Source organism: Neophocaena asiaeorientalis, unplaced genomic scaffold (assembly GCF_003031525.2).
Source record: "Neophocaena asiaeorientalis asiaeorientalis breed wild unplaced genomic scaffold, Neophocaena_asiaeorientalis_V1.1 scaffold225, whole genome shotgun sequence".
NCBI classification, from domain to species: domain Eukaryota; kingdom Metazoa; phylum Chordata; class Mammalia; order Artiodactyla; family Phocoenidae; genus Neophocaena; species Neophocaena asiaeorientalis.
In genome coordinates, this window is record NW_020172364.1 from 2635687 (window position 1) to 2653909 (window position 18223).

Genomic DNA, 18223 nt, shown 5'->3' on the forward strand with positions numbered 1-18223 from the left:
CCTGCGAAAGGCCCACTAAGGGGGGCAGGTGCTGGGGGACTGGGGCACTTAGAGGTGCACCTACCTCAGAAGTGGAATCAGAGGGAAAGGGGAGGGGCAGTGCCCAAGGGTGTGGCAAGTTTGGTAGAGACTCAGCAACAGACAGCCCCTGAGTTCCCGGAGGACATAGCGGGGGCCCCAACAGGCTAGCAGGGTGCAACAGGGGACATATGTGGGCTACACTAAGATTCAAGGGGATACATGTGGGTCACACTAAGATTCAAGGGGCAAGTCACAGCTGCGGCTTAGTGACTCAGCCCAGGGAGAGGGTGAAGGCCAGGGAGGGACATCATTGTAAGGATTAAGTAGAATGATTGTGTCTGGGACGTGGTTGAGGCTCAGGATGTTGGGGAGTTGAGTATGTGTGCGTGTGTGTGTGTGTGTGTGTGGACACGTGTGTAGGGCACAGAAGAAAGTACCTAAGCAGGAGCCAAGTCCTGAGAAGCAGGTCTATGAATGCAGACAGCTGCAACAGGTGGGGTAGCAGGTAGAGAAGGTGAAACCTTAAGTCTTTGCTTACAAGTTCCTTCTGCCTGGAATACGTTTCTCCAAACTCAACTGCCACTTGTTGAAATCCTACCCATTCTATGAAGTCCACCTCCTTCAGAGCCAGAAATTTCTCAATTTCTACATTCTGCCTTGGGGTCTGGGAGCTCATTGGGAATCCTCGTTTTTGAGACTTCAAGGGTAGTAAATGGAGGCAGGTACAGGAACCAGACGTTCTGGGCTTAGACCCCAGATCAAAGCTCCACCACTTGGTGAGCTGGACTCTCTCTGAGCCACAGTCTCCTCATCTGGAAAGTGTTGGGAATAATAAACCCACCTTACAGGCTCATTAGGAGGGTATTACCTGGCTTGCTCACTCGCAGAAATACTGTCAATATCAAATGGGATCATGCAGGGGAAAGAACATGATAAATTGCTACTTAAATGTGATCTATATTTACAATTTTTATCTTTATTTCCCCCCGATAGCGTCTCACAAAGTGCCTTGAACGTAGCAGATACTCAGTACTTTGTGGTAGTTAGGTAGCAGAAAAAGTCAGAATCTGGTAGCAACGTGATTGTATTACAGCTAAAATCCCACAGCCCACTTCCTTATTGCATGATCTATAAACAGCAACTAGGGCATTCCAGGCTTACTTGCTCAGGGAAGGGTGAAAGGGTAGATGAAAGAAGACAATTTTGGCTTTTGTGTTTCTAAATACACTTTTAGAACTTACACTAGAAAAATAGTTTTGAAACACCGATTAGTGGTAATAACTGGGCCCTTTGACCTTCAAAATCCAGAATCCTAAAGAGTGTGTCCAAAAGTTTATGCCAAAACAGTAGAAATAGGAGAATGGATGATAATATAAGAGTCAGCTTTTCCCACACTGGAGGAAATACCAATTCTCAGGCCTGAAAGAGAGAGGAGAAAGGGGGAGTCTAGTAATGGAGCGAGAAGCAGGTGTGGGTCCCTGGGATGATCCCTCTGTCTCAATGAAGGCCAGAACTCCAGAGTGAGGGGGATGCTGGAAGCCCTTAGAGGCTGTGGATATGAGAACAAAAGAACATGTACCCTGACTGCCGAGATGAAATCAGAAAAGCAGCAGGCCAGTAGAGCAGCAGCAGAAGAGAAACTGGAGTGTGTTGTTTCTAGACAAAGCGGGCCTAGCACAGTTGCTCCGAGTTCTCTACAGTTCCAGATTGGCACAAGAGAGGAAATGGATGTTTCTTGTGTTGCCCCTGAGAGGGACATGGAAATACTGAGAGGATTGGCAGACCTGAAGAGGCCTTGAAAACAGGACAGAGAAAATGCAAAATGACCAGCAAGGACTGATAGCCAGAACAAGGTGGGACTGGGGACTTTCAGTTGATGCCAGTGGGGAAGGGGTTGATGATCAAGAGAGAGACCGATGGGAATGTAGACACTCCAGGAGGTGCCAGCATGGACCCATGATGCAAATGACCACGGTAAGCCTGAGCCAGATGCCCCTTTCTACAATGTTCTGGCACTGTGTAAATGCACCCTGCAACTATATAAGCAACCCAAATCCTGAATTGATAAGGCTCTCCTGAAGTGGGTTGTCATTAAGTTGACTACAGCTTCTGCCACTGGTAGAATGGGAAGCTCAGAATAGAGATTAAGTTCGATGTTAGAAAAATGATAGGTTTAGAAAGACAAATATCATCTGATATCACTTATATGTGGAATCTAAAAAAATTATACAAATGACCTTATTTACAAAACAGAAATAGACTCATAGACATAGGAAACAAACTTATGGTTACCAAAGGGGATGGGGGGTGTGGGGAGAGATAAATTAGGAGTTTGGGATTAACATATACACACTTCTATATATAAAATAGGTGATCAACAAGGACCTACTGTATAGCACAGGGAACTATACTCAATATCTTGTAATAACCTATAATGGATAAGAATCTGAAAAAGAATATATAATATATAATATATATATATACACACATATATATGTATAACTGAATCACTTTGCTGTACACTTGAAACTAACACACTATAAATTAACTGTATTTCAATAATAAATTAAAAAACACAAAAAAAGAAAAATAATAGGTTAATTCACACTTTTTTTTTGCACACCTGAGTTTGTAGCCTAAGATTTAGACCCCTATACTAATTGGAATTCAAGAACAATATAAAATTTTAAAACAGGCAAAACTAATCCATGGTGGCATGGCTAGAGTAGTAGTTACCCCTGGGGAGGTACTTCCTGGGGAGGGCATGAGGGAGCATTTTGAGATGCCAGGAATGCCCTAGAGCTTGATCTGGGTGGTAGTTACAAGGGTCTATACATATATAAGAAAAATCATCAAGCTGTACACTTAAGATATGCACATTTTACTGAACGTAAGTTATGCCTAAAAATTTAAAAGAGAAAACATTGAGATCAAACACAGAAATGCAAAGTTAAGAGAGATGCTCTGGGCAGCAGCAGGCTCACTGAGGAGACACCTGGTAACCCCAAGTGTCCAAGGTTCCCCAGAGGGAGTTGGGTGAAAGGGTTTGCAGCTGTGCTGGTCACAGACCACCATACTAAAGGCCCCAGCTGCCATCAGGATCATGGCTTGTTTCAGGCCTCGCTCTGAGGGGTGGATACAGTATGTGTGGTGAAGAACACACAGGCTATGCACAGGAGTTAACTCAGACTCCTCCTTTTCATTAGCCGTGAAACCCTGATCATTTCCTTAGCATTGTTGAATCTTATTTCCCTCGTCTATAAATTGGGGGTAAAAATACCTACCTCATTTTAAATGAGATAATACAGGCCAAATAGTTGTTCTGAAATACTCTGAAAATGGCAACCGTTACTGTCCTGTAGACCCAGGAAATTAACCCTGATTTCTTAACACTCACAGTAGCCACACAGTATCACTGATTGACAAGGGGAATGTGTGGGAGAGGGTGCATCAGACAGTCAACAGGTTGATTTTATCTGGATGGTGGTAAAGAAAGTGTTGGGTTGGTTTTCTTGCCTAGATCAACCGGCTATTCTGATGTTGAGTAGACATAATCTGTGGCTCCCTGTCAATAAGAACAGAAATTCATCTGTACCTTACAGTAATGGGACCTCCTTTTACCTAGGTGCCTGGCTCTTAGTAGGTGCTTAAAAATGAACAAGTATCAGTATTAGCCTGTGGAATACTTCCTCCTCTACTAGCTCATGGCATTTCCAAGAGCCAGAATTGGGCTTCTTAGTGTCCTGTTATAGGAGGTCAGGCAAATATTGATGGCATCTTGAGCAGGTCCTCATATTCAGCTAGTGATGAACAAGAGCACCACATATTCACTGGCTCAACATGGTACATTTATGTACCATGTTCCAAGTACTGGGAAGCCAAGACGCCAACCCAGGCTATCAAGTCAGCCACTGACCACATGGCTACCTCATCATATAGGTCTCACCAGCATCCATCCTGTCATTAGCAAAAGATATAATAGGAAAATAAGCAATGCAAGGACTTTCACCAAAGTCCCCTCAGACTGCCACCATGATGAAAGTTACATCACCTCCCCATGGGGTGCTGTGAAGACACCACATGGGTCTTCTCAGGCTCGGCCCAGGTGATCAGGCTGCCACTCCGACATCCCTCTTTCTTTCCTCACTTCAGCCGTAGGGACTCAGCCTGACCTCCTTTTTCATCCAAGCCCCTTCTAACCAGCTGCTCTGTATCTCGGGGATCCTTCCATCTAAGACTAAATGCAGGGTGAGTATGGTCTCCCTGACCTCACATCTTCTTGCTGCCCTGAAGATAAGCTCACAAGCCCTTATTCTTTCATGAGGTTTTAATAATAAAAATGAAACTAACAGATAAGGCAAACTTCCCCAAACAAACATGGCAAAGTCCTCCAAGATTAAAAAATTGCCCAAGTTTTTATAGTCATTGTCCTCGATCTGTAGTTTCTGACCACCTGGCTTATGTAGAGCTCAGAAGCCTAGAAGTCCAGTTAAGGCAAGGGAGGGACATTTGCTTCTCTGGAACCTCCACTGGGTGACAAGCATCTTAAAATCCCTGCCTCACATGTGAACAGGTTACTTGGGCCTTTTCTCTTAGGTGCTTCTCTTACTTTTACCTTCCCCAAAACTACTTAGAGAAAATATGTTCCTCACCAAAATTGGCTACTAAATTGTGGCCAGGTTACTGCAAATCTCCTCAAGTGGGCAGATCATGCAGTACCTAACATACCCAAAGTTCCTTCCAAAGAAACTGTCTGGCCCTATGCCATACTTCACTGGATGAATGCGCCCTTGACCCAAGGGCAATCAGTGTTAACAGGCTAGCCACTCGTGAAGTGGCCTCACGTGAAAACTCTTTTCAAAGAGCCATAGTGGTGATTGGCTTGGTCAACCGAATTCTCCCTTCTGCCTTTCTGGACTGGGAAATCCTGAGAGAGAAGCAATCAGTGTTTAACAGGAAGAGATTAAGAGGAGGCCTGAGAAGAGAAGCAGAAAATGAGAGAGCAGCTGAGTCACATCAAAGGTGTGAAAATTAAGAAACCTTTACTACTGGATGTCACAGGGAAACCAAGATAATCTGATTCCCGCTGATTTCAGTTCCACAAAGGTGGTATTGGCTTCTGTGGAGGTTCTAAAATGACAAAATAAAATGCCAACTCTGGCACACTTTCCCTGAAAGGCAGGTATTATTGTCATCCTAATTTTACAAATGAGAAAGCTGAGTTTCAGAAAATTTAAGTAACTTGTCCACAGCTACACAGCAAATAAGTGACTGAACGGGGATATAAACCCAGGTTCTGCCTGACTCCAAAGCCCATGTTCTTTCTGTTCCACCACGCTGCCTTATAATAGACCATTACAGATAACTGTATATGTTTGACATCTAGAGAGACCCCAACGATATTATCCAGTATTGAAAAGAACAAGACAGGGCTTCCCTGGTGGCGCAGTGGTTGGGAGTCCACCTGCCGATGCAGGGGACACGGGTTCGTGCCCCTGTCTGGGAAGATCCCACATGCCGCGGAGCGGCTGGGCCCGTGAGCCATGGCCGCTGAGCCTGTGCTCCACAATGGGAGAGGCCACAACAGTGAGAGGCCCACATACCACAAAAAAAAAAAAGAAGAAAAGAAAAGAACAGGACAGCTCTACACATGCTGACCTGTAACAACCTCCAAAACTTATCGTGAAGCTAAATAAAGCAAGACATCAAAATAGAGTGTTTACTGTGCCAACATTTGTGTTTAAAAAATGGAGGCAATGAGTGAGTGATAGATGCACATATACACTGTACGTGCATAGAACAGGAAGGACAGCAAGACAGGAAAAAGGAAGCTAAGAGTGAAGATGGCAAATGTTTCACTGCATCTCCTTATATTTCTGAATTTAGAACGGGCATATGTCTTATCCATCCAAAAGAGTAAATAATATTTTAAAACCACAGAGTGATTTCAACAACCTATAAACATCTGTCCCTTATGGTGCCTTCAGGAATGAAAATATTCCCAGTTTTCTATGTCTGAGACTTCAAAGCAAGTAGTCCAGAAACAATATCAGCCAGAAAGCGAGTTAAACAGATGTCCAAAAGCTCACAGTACTCTTCTCTTATTTTCACAAGAATTAACACTCACAGGAAAATGAATAAAATAGCTTCAGAGAGAAACTATTTTTTGCCAAGAAAGTAAATAAGATTTGGAAAATTTTGAGGTTAGGGATTACCAGAATAGGAGAGTCAACAAGAAACAAAGCTTGCTGTAGTTCTATCCTGTCTCCATCTTCCTCTTCAATCCCTCTCATTAAAGCTCATTAAACTCTCCACTGAAGCTCACCACTTGGAGAAAATGAAAAGAAGAAGAAGACGGAGAAGACAAAACTTTATGTCAAAATAATCTCCAGGTATATTAAAGATTTAGGTATCAAATCTGTAGATGTAAAAAGATTAAATGAACTTATAAGTGAGTAAGTACATAATCAAGCAATGGGGAAGGTCTTTCTATAAAGGCAAACCAAAGGCAAAAACCATCAAGGAAATGATCAATAAACCTGACTAAATACTAGTTTTAAGCTTTGTACATTAAAAAACTATAACTAACAATCATGAGTCATATTACCAATGGAAAATATTTGCAACAGTATTACCAAAGATTAGAGTCTTTACTCTCTAAACGGTTTTTATAGGTCTCTTGAAAAATCACCCAAAACTGAAAGGAGAACAAGAAACAGAAACACAAACTCCATCCACAATGAAACCAAGAGACATCAGTAACCCCAAACCATACAATATAAAGACTGGTAAGTGACTTTGCTGAGAGGACAGAGGTCACACTAAGTTTTTCCCTCAGAATCCGAAAAAGTAGGAATATTAAAGTCCCCCCAAACCAGGAAGACCAGGGTAGGTGGGAGCTGACAGCAGGGAGTTGGTTTAAGAAGTTAAGCCTCCTGGTTCTCCTCCTTACTTCTTGCAGTCTAACAACTCCCACTTCCACTGGAAAAGACGATTTATCCTGTGGAGAAACCAGACCAGAAAGGTTCTGGACTCAGGGACACCAGAAACTGAAGAAGACACATGAGGACATCTTACTTAAAATACAGGGGTTAAGCAAAGATTTGCACACACACCTACACCTATGTAACCGGCCCAAAATACATGCAGTTGACTTATAACCCCCGGCAAAAGACTGAATGATCTTTATCTGGAGAAACTGAACGGCCCTAGGAAAAGTTCAGCAACTACTGACATTTAAGGAGCCCAAATAAAAAACTGGCAGGCCACCTGATAACCCTAGTAAAACTCTCTAGTCTGCTCACTTCCCATTCCACTCCATGTGCGCTGAGTTGAACCGAGTATATTAAGGCCTCAATATAAAATATGACTGGATAGCAAGGGGTTTATTTTGTTTATTTTTTTTGCGGTACGCGGGCCTCTCACTGTTGTGGCCTCTCCCGCTGGGGAGCACAGGCTCCGGACGCGCAGGCTCAGCGGCCATGGCTCACGGGCCCAGCCCCTCTGCGGCATGTGGGATCTTCCCGGACCGGGGTACGAATCCGTGTCCCCTGCATCGGCAGGCGGACTCTCAACCACTGCGCCACCAGGGAAGCCCAGCAAGGGTATTTGAAGAAACCCTCTGTAGTAGCTGAATGATGGCTCCCCAAAATATATGTCAACGTCTTAATCCCAAGAATCTGTGACCGTTACCTTATATGGCAAAAGAGTAAATGTTACTTTATATGGCACGAGGCATGACTAGGTCAAGTAGCATGAGAGGAGAAGCTTACCTGGTGGGCCCTACATGCAATCACATATATCTTTATAACACACAGGACACACAGAGGAGGAAGAGACAAGGTGACATGACTGCAGAGATTGGAGTGGAGTGAAGAGATGCCAAAAAGCCACCAGAAACTGGAAGAGGGCAAAGAACAGGTTCTCCGTTAGAGTCTCCACAGGGAGTATGGGCCTGCTGACACTTTGATTTTGGACTTCCGTCCTCCAGAACTGTGACAGAATAAATTTATGTTGCTTTGTGGTAATTTGTTATGGTTTGTGGTAATTTGTTATGGTAGCAGTTTGTGGTAATTTGTTACGGTAGCAGTCCTAGGAAACTGATACACCCTCTAAGATGAAAGTTGGAGACCTAAGCAAACACACAGAGTAAAGGAACTCAAAAGAAAGAGAAGGTAGAAGAAAACTTCAAACATATTAAAATAGTCTCCAAGAAATAAGAATAGGAATCTATTAAAATAAATAGCAAGGATATGGTGGCAGAAATTAAAAACTCACAGAAGAGTTGAAATATACAGTTGAGGAAATCTCCTAGAAAGTAGAACAGAAAGGTCATTAGGAAAGAAAAGGTAAGAAAAAAATTAAATTAAATTCAGAAGGTGCGACACTTAACTAATAATAGCTCCAGAGCACAGAATAGATAAAAGAGTTGGAAGAAAAGTATCAAAGAGAAAATACAAGAAAAGTTCCCAGAATTGAAAGACATGAATCTCCCAATAGAAGAAACGAATATAATGAATGAAAAAAGACTCACAGCAATTGTAAGTGCTGTTGCAGAAATGAATCTATTGACATAAAAAAAAAATGATGATATACAACATGGATGAAATAGATGAAAAAACATGTGTCCAGTGGTAACCTATTCTTACAAAATATGTACATAATAGATAACAATATAGAGCACTGCCTTCAAAATGTCAAAGAAAATTATTTTCAACCTTGAATTTTATACCCAGGCAAAATATCAATCAAATATGAAGGGAAAACAAAAATATTTTTAGACATTTAAGTCTCAAAAAATTTCTCTCTTAAATACTCTTTCATTGTAAGATATTAAAGATTGTGATCCATAAAAATGTGGGAGTATACAAGAAAGATGATATGGGATCCAGGAAGAGAAAATCCAACTTAGAAAGGAGGTAAAAGGAACTCCCAGTATGACAGCAAAGGGAACTCCCAGGATAACAACTGTGCAACAGGCCTAGAGAGTGACCAGTTAAAATTAGAGCAGGAGGAGAGAGGGAAAAGAAGTTATCTAAAACTGTTGCCTCAGAGAGGCAACAGTGTTATCAGAGAGATAACAGTGTACACAAATCATTTAGAAATCTGGAAGTAGATAAAAGAAGAAACATTTAAAAACATGTGAAAGTAATTGTTCCAGAAGAGTGAGCTGAAGGAGGGGGTGGGAATAGGAGATTACTTCTTCATTTTAAGACTTTTAGCTATAGTTTACTTTTTAAGCTTGTATTAGTTTCGTACGGCCGTCACAACAAATTACCACACACTTGGCAATTTAACCAACCAGAAATTTATTCTCTCACAGTTTTGGTAGTCAGAGGTCTGAAATCAAGTTGTCAGTAGAGTTGGCTCTCTCTACAGGCTCTGAAGGAGATTCCTTTCCATGTCTGTCTCCTATCTTCTCTCTCCTTGGTATTCCCTGGTTTGGTTGTTTTACTGACAAGGAAACTGGAGCACAGCAAAATTATGAAATACACCCAAAGTCACACAGCCAATAAGTGGTGGAGCTGGTATTTAAATGCAGCAGTCTGGCTCCAAGCTGTGCTATTACCACCCTGCTAGATGTCTCTGTATAATCAATGCACAGAAAAGGACCCGGAAGTGTATATACTAAGGAAGCTGCCATATTGCCTCTGAATAGAAAGAGGCTGTAGGTAATTTTTATGTTCTTTTTGCTTGTATGGATTTCCAATTTTCTGAAATGAGTTTGTAATGTTACTACAATTTATAAATATTAAAACCTGCATCTTAAAAACAACATTATCTCCTCAGCCTATCATATAAGACCTACGTTCAGTTAGTGGGAAAAACAGGAGACCTTGTTACTAGATCCAACACTGTCACTCAAGGCACACAGTAAGTGCTCAATACAATTTGTATTCATTAAGCATCTACTCTGGTGTCAGACACTGTACTTGAAGCAATAAATGCTATTACTATTATTATTGTCAGTGTTACCTGTCCATCTTTAGACAAGTCAACAACACTTTCTGGACCCCAGGAAAGGATATTAGCATGAAGGTAACAATGACAACTGTGGTTTGATTGAATTATGGTGAATGGGGTGATTCTGCTCAAGCTTATTGGTCCTTTGGGGGGAAGCAGTGAAGGGATACTTGCCTTGTAAGAGAAATTTCCCAAAAAGCTGAACTAGATAGAGTCCCTTCCGTAACACAAGGATTTCCCTGAAGTTAGACTGGTGGAATAGCGGGTAGAGGGGATGAGCTGGGGATGTTGAGCATGAGGTTGATGAGCTCCTCCCTCTACATAACAAAGGAAGTTTCCCTGCCAGTGAATAAGGCTGAGGGTTTAAGCAGATAAGGAGAGAGAAAGGACAAGGGGCTGGGTGAACAGGTGGTAACTGACTTGGCCACATTGCCAGGTAAGGCGTGACCAGTCCTTTGGGAAGTAACTTGTTCTGTATCTTTAAAATGCCCCGAGGAAACTGAGACAAAATTGGCTAACACTGCAGAAACCCATTAGTCAGAATCATCAGTGCTCTTCCATGGTTGATTTTTCTCCCTCTTTACACTTTCCCTTCCTTGCTGGGCTTCCTAAATCCTGCCTAGACTCCAGCCTCACAAAGATAATCCAATTGCCCATGATCTTGACCCTAGACCCCTCTTTCCCCACCTTCCCAGACTTTGTTTTCTGTTCTTTTCAACTGCTGACCTACTGATGATCCAAGAGGATGCCAACTCCCAAACTCCCAAACCATGGACAAGATCTGATGCTTGTCTTCAGTCCCTGGGAATGACCTGGCCTGTCCCTGCACTCTGTTTATCATAAATCTCGACATCCTCAGTGGGTTAATCTCTGTCATAACCCAATGGAACTGAGCTCAAGGTGCAATCTTAGACCTAGGCAAAGATGGTAACTCAAGCTGGATCTCCTGTGATAATTGTGGATGCAATTGATGTAATCTGTGGGTCTAATTGTTTTATGAAGCTAACTATAATTATTATAATCAGATTGAAACACAGTTAAGTGCAAACAATAAAACTTAATTCTGAGGGTTCTCTATTCATCTTCCATGACACCCCTCATGAGAAGTGCTCTTCTTTCACACCCACCACAAACTGCTGAGCAGCGAAGTTCCTGCTTCCCCTGGAATCTAGACACTGCTCCCTGAGAGGCTGCATGGTATAGTGGCATACATGTGGCCCCTGGGCTCAGAAAGCCCAGGGTTCAAATCAGCCTTGTGTCTTACTCTCTATGTGCCTTGCTTTCCCCACCCACAAAGTAGGGGAAAGTGACTATCTCCCTGGGTTGTGCTAAGGAGTAGAAGGTACATATATGAATTGGTGACTGCAGTCCCCACTCCAATTAGGCTTCTATAAATTGTAGTCATTGTTCCTGGAGTCAGGAACCAAGTGTAGGTTCTAGGCACCAAGCTCCCCTGGCTTCATTGCATTAAAGGGTCAGTGACTCAGCTCTCCACTCCCCGGGAAATTTCAAGTAAGCACAAGCCCAGCTAAGTGTGTATGTGTGTCCCAGGTACAGGCCTGGGAGCCAGGCCAGGCAGGTCTCCAGAGAATTGCTGTTTTTTCTCTCCAGAGGAGAGCACTGGGCCTGTTTGTTCACACACCTGGAAAAGGTTAGCAGCTTCCAGGACCCGCTGGACGTTCTGCTTGGTGATCAGCGCCTTGCTGGTGTACGTGTAGTTCAGAAGAGTGTGCATGGTCTCCGCGTCGACCCCTTTGATGATGATCCTCTCCTCATACTTTTCCTTTAAATCATTGCAGAACATGGCCCTGGGAGAGAGACATGTGAATGTGAGTCCAACCGTGACCGTTGGTTCCAAATCTAAACAGACCCCCTTCAGACCTGTCTGCCCCCATGGGACAGTGAGGTTCCCAAGGTCGGGACCTGGGGCGATTGCTCTCCATCCTTCAGCACCCGGGACCCACCAGACGTTCCATGAGTGCTTACTGAACTAACGTGTCCTGCTCTGCTGGGCTCAAGTGTCATCCCCAAGGCAGTCCCAGATCTGAAGGGACACTAGGAGCCCTACTGGCACACCTGGTAGGATCTAGAGCTCCTTTATATTGGCCTAAAGTGTGGAATTCTTCCGGAGGCTTGTGACAGTGCCAAAGCCTTTTCCCAGAAACTGTGCTAACTGAGGCAGTATCCACCAGGGTGGAGTGCTGGTGACAGAGTGTACTTTCTAGAGCTGGGACTTCCACCCCAACACAAAAGGGATTACACCCCTAAATCCTGTTCCTACTCCCTTTGCCTCGCCACCTATTTATCTCTGGAAATCATTCCTCAGTTGCTTTCCCCTATTTCCTCATCTACAAAACAAAGGTAACTGCTATGGTTTTCCAGGAACAAACATCAAAAAGTCAGGAAGAAAGACATTGAGAAAAGAGAGAGAGAAAGAGAGGAAGAAATCATTTGACAAGCTGATTTTTTTTTGGTTTAATTTATTATTTTTGGCTGTGTTGGGTCTTTGTTGCTGTGCACAGGCTTTCTCTAGTTGGGGCGAGCGGGAGCTACTCTTCCTTGCGGTGCACAGGCTTCTCATTGAGGTGGCTTCTCTTGTTGCGGAGCACGGGCTCTAGCTGTGTGGGCTTCAGTAGCTGTGGCTCGTGGGCTCTAGAGCGCAGGCTCAGTAGTTGTGGCGCATGGGCTTCGTTGCTCTGCAGCATGTGGGATCTTCCCGGACCAGGGCTCGAACCTGTGTCTCCTGCATTGGCAGGCGGATTCTTAACCACTGCGCCACCAGGGAAGCCCCGACAAGCTGATGTTTGAACCTGTTGTTTTAGCCCATGAGATCTTCTCCCCTGGGTCTCCCTCTGTCCTTCTTCCTGTCTTTTTTTTTTTTTTTTTTTGCGGTACGCGGGCCTCTCACTGTTGTGGCCTCTCCTGTTGCGGAGCACAGGCTCCAGACGTGCAGGCTCAGCGGCCATGGCTCACGGGCCCAGCCGCTCTGCGGCATGTGGGATCTTCCCGGACCGGGGCACGAACCCGTGTCCCCTGCATCGGCAGGCGGACTCTCAACCACTGCGCCACCAGGGAAGACCCTTGTCTTTTTTTTAATCAATAATAATCTTCCTACCCTTCTCCCTCCTCTTCTCTCCTCTCTCAGCTGGCCTCTGCCCCCTCCCCAACAAGAATATGATAGCATGACACAGAGAGCAAATGTGAATTCTGCAAAGTTAACAAATGCCAGCCTGGAACCAGAGGAGCAGTGGTGTCATTTGGGCAGACGACTGATTTACAAGCCAGTTTTTTCAGCCATAAAGTCTCTTGGCTAGAGGGGCACAGAGCCATCTGTGGAACCACACATGTAAAGTGAGGTCATGAAGCACTCACCTGGCTGCCTCCTGATTCCACAGCAAACCCCGCCATTACAGCAACCACACAATTTCTTCCCAGCTCAGCGTGTCTTCCTGGGAGGAGTCGGACAACCTCACTCCCTAAACCTCCCTTTGAGTCTCTAGAGCAGAGCTGCCCAATAGAAATATGATGCAAGCTGTATGTGTAATTTAAGATTTTCTAGTAACCATAATTTTTACATAAAAAATAAGAGATAAAATTAATTTTAATCTTTTATTTAACCTAATACATACAGAAATATTATCATGTCAACAGGTAGTAAATATTTTTGGTTATTAATGAGATAATTTACATTCTTTTTTTTCATACTAAGTCTTCAAAATCCCTCAGGTATACCTTACACTTAAAGCACATCTCGATCCAGACCAGCCATAATTCATACGCTCAATAGCCACATGTGGCTAGTGGCCACTGTAGTAGGCAGCGCAGCTCCAGAGCATCAGTCCTGAACTCTGCTGTTGGGTCACCCAGATCTGCAATCATCTCAGGGGGTAAAGTGAATGTTACCCACATGAATGTCGTGTACATGAATATATGAGTAACAGGACATTTAGCAGGAGAGGGTGGGCAGTGATGATGGGGTAAAATGAAGCTTCATGTAACTGAGGCAACATATCAGTGGAATCCTACCAAAGTGAAATTTAGAAGTACCCCTTCATCTAAAATGTGATTTTAAAATCAGTAAAAGGTGAATTTTGTTGAATCTGCATGATCTCAAACATTCTAATGAAAACTGAAAAAGTCTACTGTAGAGATGTTTTAATATTAAATGAGATAGGTATATAAATTGTCTCATTCAATGCCTTGCACTTCAAGGGGCTCTTCTGAAGCCTATGTATTTTGGGGGTCCCATGTGACATGATTATTGGGATCTCTGGGATCATTTGGACTCTTGATCAGGCTGTCACTGCTAGACAGCTTCTGAATTCTCTTGGAATCAGTCACTGAATAACATCCTGGCCCAGCTCAGCCAATACTTAACTGGGTGTCTGGAATCCCCTGAAGCCAACCCTCAATAGCTAGTGATGTGTTATAGGGGAATGGGGGAGCAAGATGAGGGAGGGGAGGAGGCCAAGCAAAACGAAGTCATACAGAAAGTCACTTTGGCCTAGTCCTGCAAGGGACCTCTGGAGAACACATTCCAGAATTGTCCCCAAAAGAGGCAAAGAAGCTGGGCTGTGATACTCCAGCACCTTGTGACAGTCTTAGTTACAGGCCACCCCAGAAGTAGGTAAATTCTCACGCCCTTCTGGGTTTTTTTTTTTTTTTCTGGCGATACGCGGGCCTCTCACTGTTGTGGCCTCTCCTGTTGTGGAGCACAGGCTCCAGACGCGCAGGCTCAGCGGCCATGGCTCACGGGCCCAGCCGCTCCGCGGCACGCGGGATCCTCCCAGACTGGGGCACGAACCCGCGTCCCCTGCAACGGCAGGCGGACTCCCAACCACTGCGCCACCAGGGAAGCCCACCTTCCGGGTTTTGATGTGTGTGGGTGTACATGTGCACAAGCAGCGTGATTCCAGGAGCCTAGAGGAGGGTGGGAAGAAGAGCTGCAGTGCTGGCTTTTGGAAGGTGGAGGGGCTGGGCTGTCTAGGCTCTGACGCTAACTCACCACGTGACTTTGTACAAGGGAGCAAACCTCAGTTTCCTCTTCTGTGGAATGATATAACAATGGTCCTGACCCCAGTGGGCTGCTGGGAAGAATAAGACAATTACCACTCACCAAGTGGCTGGAACAATAGCCAGCACTCACTAAGGGAAGGCGTCTCAGACCAGGTCAGAAGAATCTCGGCAGGCTGTGGGAGATACTCGGAGCAGGCAGCCGACCGCACTCTGACTCACAAGCCGGGACCTGCCAGCATTGGGCTTGGTCCAGTCAGGTCCCTGCACGGCTGTGCACCACCCATTGAGCATAGAGTTAGGGCTAGGGCTGCTCACAAACTGACTTAGAGACATTAGCGTGGTGTGGGCACACAGTAGGAGTTCAGTAAATGTTCATGGGAGAGAGAGGAAAGGAAGTGCTCCAAAGACTGTCCTTCCTCTGGGGCTTTTTTGGCCTGGTTTGGGTCCCAAAGTCCCAGCATTTCTCTGCTTTCCTCTGAGACTTTTTCACTGATTTTCTGCCACCTAAATAAACTCTCCTGGGCCCCAGACACCATGCTGAACACAGATAACATGAAACTAAGGAGAAAACTACATATTTCTCATAGACCAAACTCCTAGGCCTCCTGCTGCTCTCCAGGAGATCCATGGATACACTTTAGCAAAGTTGGGACCCCCTGGGCAAAATGGGCCATCCCTAGGTTTCCACTTTAATAACAGTAATCACTCACATTTATGTGTATAGCCTTTGTAGGGCAAACAGCATCATCTCTTTTGATTATTATACCCATTTTATAGGTGATAGACTGAGGTAAAAGTTAAGTGAATTGCCTAGGACCCTACAGGTTGTCGGCAATAGAATGGGGACAAGAACCTAGGACTTTGGGCTCTTAATCTGGAGCTCACCAGTGCACTAAAATCAAGAAAATCAGCAGTAATTCAAAGCCATTTTTAGGGGGTCAAACTAAGTGTCAGCACTGAGTGAACCAGACCACATTTTGCTCCCCAAGAGCACAGCTGGGTTAGTTACTAACCATTTCCCCCTTAGCTTTTACAGGAGGTAAATAAAATTTTTGTGTAATAACAATATTTTCTAGACAGACACTGACCAAGTCTCGTGAGATTCTTGTAAAACAGAGGTGGCTATGAAGATCCTCTTTTTACAGTTAGAAATAATCTCAGAGTAGGGAGTCAGTTGCCCAATACTTCAGCAATGAGTCAGTGCCAATCCCGAAATAGAGCTCATCTCCCACAACAGCCATGAAGACAGTCATGGGCCCAATAGTCTCCTGGAATGAAGTCAGGCCATGGCCCCATCACTCTGCCTGGGCTTCGCTCCCCACCAAGCTCTGCCAACCTCACTCCCGACTTCATTCAGGTCTCTACTCAGACGTCCCCTCCTCAGGGTGACCATCCCTGACGCTCAGTCTAAGACAGTCACTCTCTAACATCATCTCTTTTGTTTTTCTTCATAACCCTGTAACAACCTGAAATTATATTACACATCTATTGTTAGCAAGTTTAATAATTGTCTCCCTGCTAGAATGTGAGCTGAGTGAGGGCAGGGGTTGTGCCACATTCAATGCTATATCCCTGAGGCTAGAATAGTGCCTGGAACCTAGTAGAGACTCAGTAAATATCTGGAGAGAGAATAAATGAATGAATGAGCTTGTGCTTCTAGCCCTCGTATGTTTGCTTTTGACAGGAATCTGCACCTCCAAGAATTATCAAACACTCTCTGAAGGATGAGGCTGAAGAGGCTGCCCATAGAGAACCGAGTCTGGGGCCTGGAGCTTAAAGAGGACACACCCACACGAGAACTTTCCACTCACAAATTCAATGAGTTCTTGATGCTCCAACAGTTCCTAAATGTCGTCCACTCAGGATTTTTCAACAGCCCAGCTTCGCTATGGCCCACCCTCCCTCCCGAGGCCTCCACACCTGCCACTGAACTTCCTGCTTCCTGAACCTCTAACCCCAATCACAGTCCTATAAACAAATATTCACCTCCACCACCCCCACTCTCTGATTCTTAGACCAGCTCCACCCATGCTGACCCCTGCTCTGTTCATCTTCTAATCCCTTCGCCATCCTGTTCATACCAGGAGCTAACTCTTCTGCATCAGTGAGGTATTCAGGGTTGGAAATAGCTCTAACACTGGTTGCAAACTGAGTTAAATTCTACTTAAGGTTACATGTCTATATGTCTACATTGGCTAAAAATATTTTTAAATTAGTAATCATGTGCTGCTCAATGAACATTATATTGTTAAGAAAGGATTATTGGATATAAACCCAACATGGCCAATCAAAGGGGTTTCCACTCCAAAGGAAGCAGGGAGTCAGCAGATGCAAGGGTGACCTAGCAAGGGATGACATCACTATAGTCCCCCAGCACCTCTAAGCTGAAGGCTCCAAACCTTCCACCTGCCATTTCCTAAACAAAGGATGTATGTAGGCATTTGGCTCAGCCAAGTTTCTGACCTCAAGCTGTTCCCTAAGCCCTACCATGTAGACCCTGTCCCAACACATGAGTCCTGCCCACATCCTTGGCCTGCAGACACTCCAACCTCAAGGACAGTGGGTCTCAAAGTATATTCCATGGGTAGCTTGCATAAGAATTCCTGGGGTGTTTGCTAAGAATGCAGAATTCTGAACCTCACCCACCCTAGACCTACCAAATCAAAATCTCTGGCAGTGGGAATATGAACGTTATCTGGCTCACCCGGCCCCGCCCATAATTGTTTTGCAAACCAAAGTTTAAGAACCAATGCCCTAGAGGGAGGTCACCTCACTTTCCAACCCAGCTCCCCTTGGCTCACCCTGAGAATGAGGAGATTGGACAAAGGTCCAGGTCGAGGAAACTGGCTGTGGTTCTGGGACAGATATGTCCTTGAAAGTCTTCCCTCCCTGTAGATGCTCATCTTCTGAGATCCAGCCCTCCTAGAATTCCATGAGGCCTAGGGCTGGCCCCCAAATTGGAAGTGGGGATGGGGGTAGTACTCCTCTTCCCCTTCCCAACCTGGTGGGGTTTTAGATGGAAGCAGGTCTTGTCCTGGCCTCTTAAGTCTTTCTCTAACTTAGCTGTTTATACAGAGCCCCTGCAGCTTATATTCAAGTAACACATCTCATCAGATCTAGTAGCTCTGAAACAGGATGTGGTGGCAAAACCATTAGTCACAAACAGTGCACAATTCCCTGTTCTTAATCTGCTGTGCACATGTAAATCTCACACACCTGGAGG

General features: G+C 44.6%; 1 protein-coding gene across 2 annotated transcripts in view; it reads right to left on the reverse strand.

The window, feature by feature from the left end:
* The window catches only part of KLHL6 (kelch like family member 6), a 67270-nt gene that overhangs the window by 34199 nt on the left and 14848 nt on the right, over window positions 1-18223 (reverse strand). For both annotated transcript variants that reach the window (XR_003006231.1, XM_024767631.1), the window contains exon 2: window positions 11627-11792. Coding sequence is in view for 1 of the 2 variants with exons in the window: in XM_024767631.1 (XP_024623399.1) it covers window positions 11627-11792 (166 nt within the window). In the remaining variant the exon portion in view is untranslated. The remainder of the gene's footprint in view (window positions 1-11626; window positions 11793-18223) is intronic.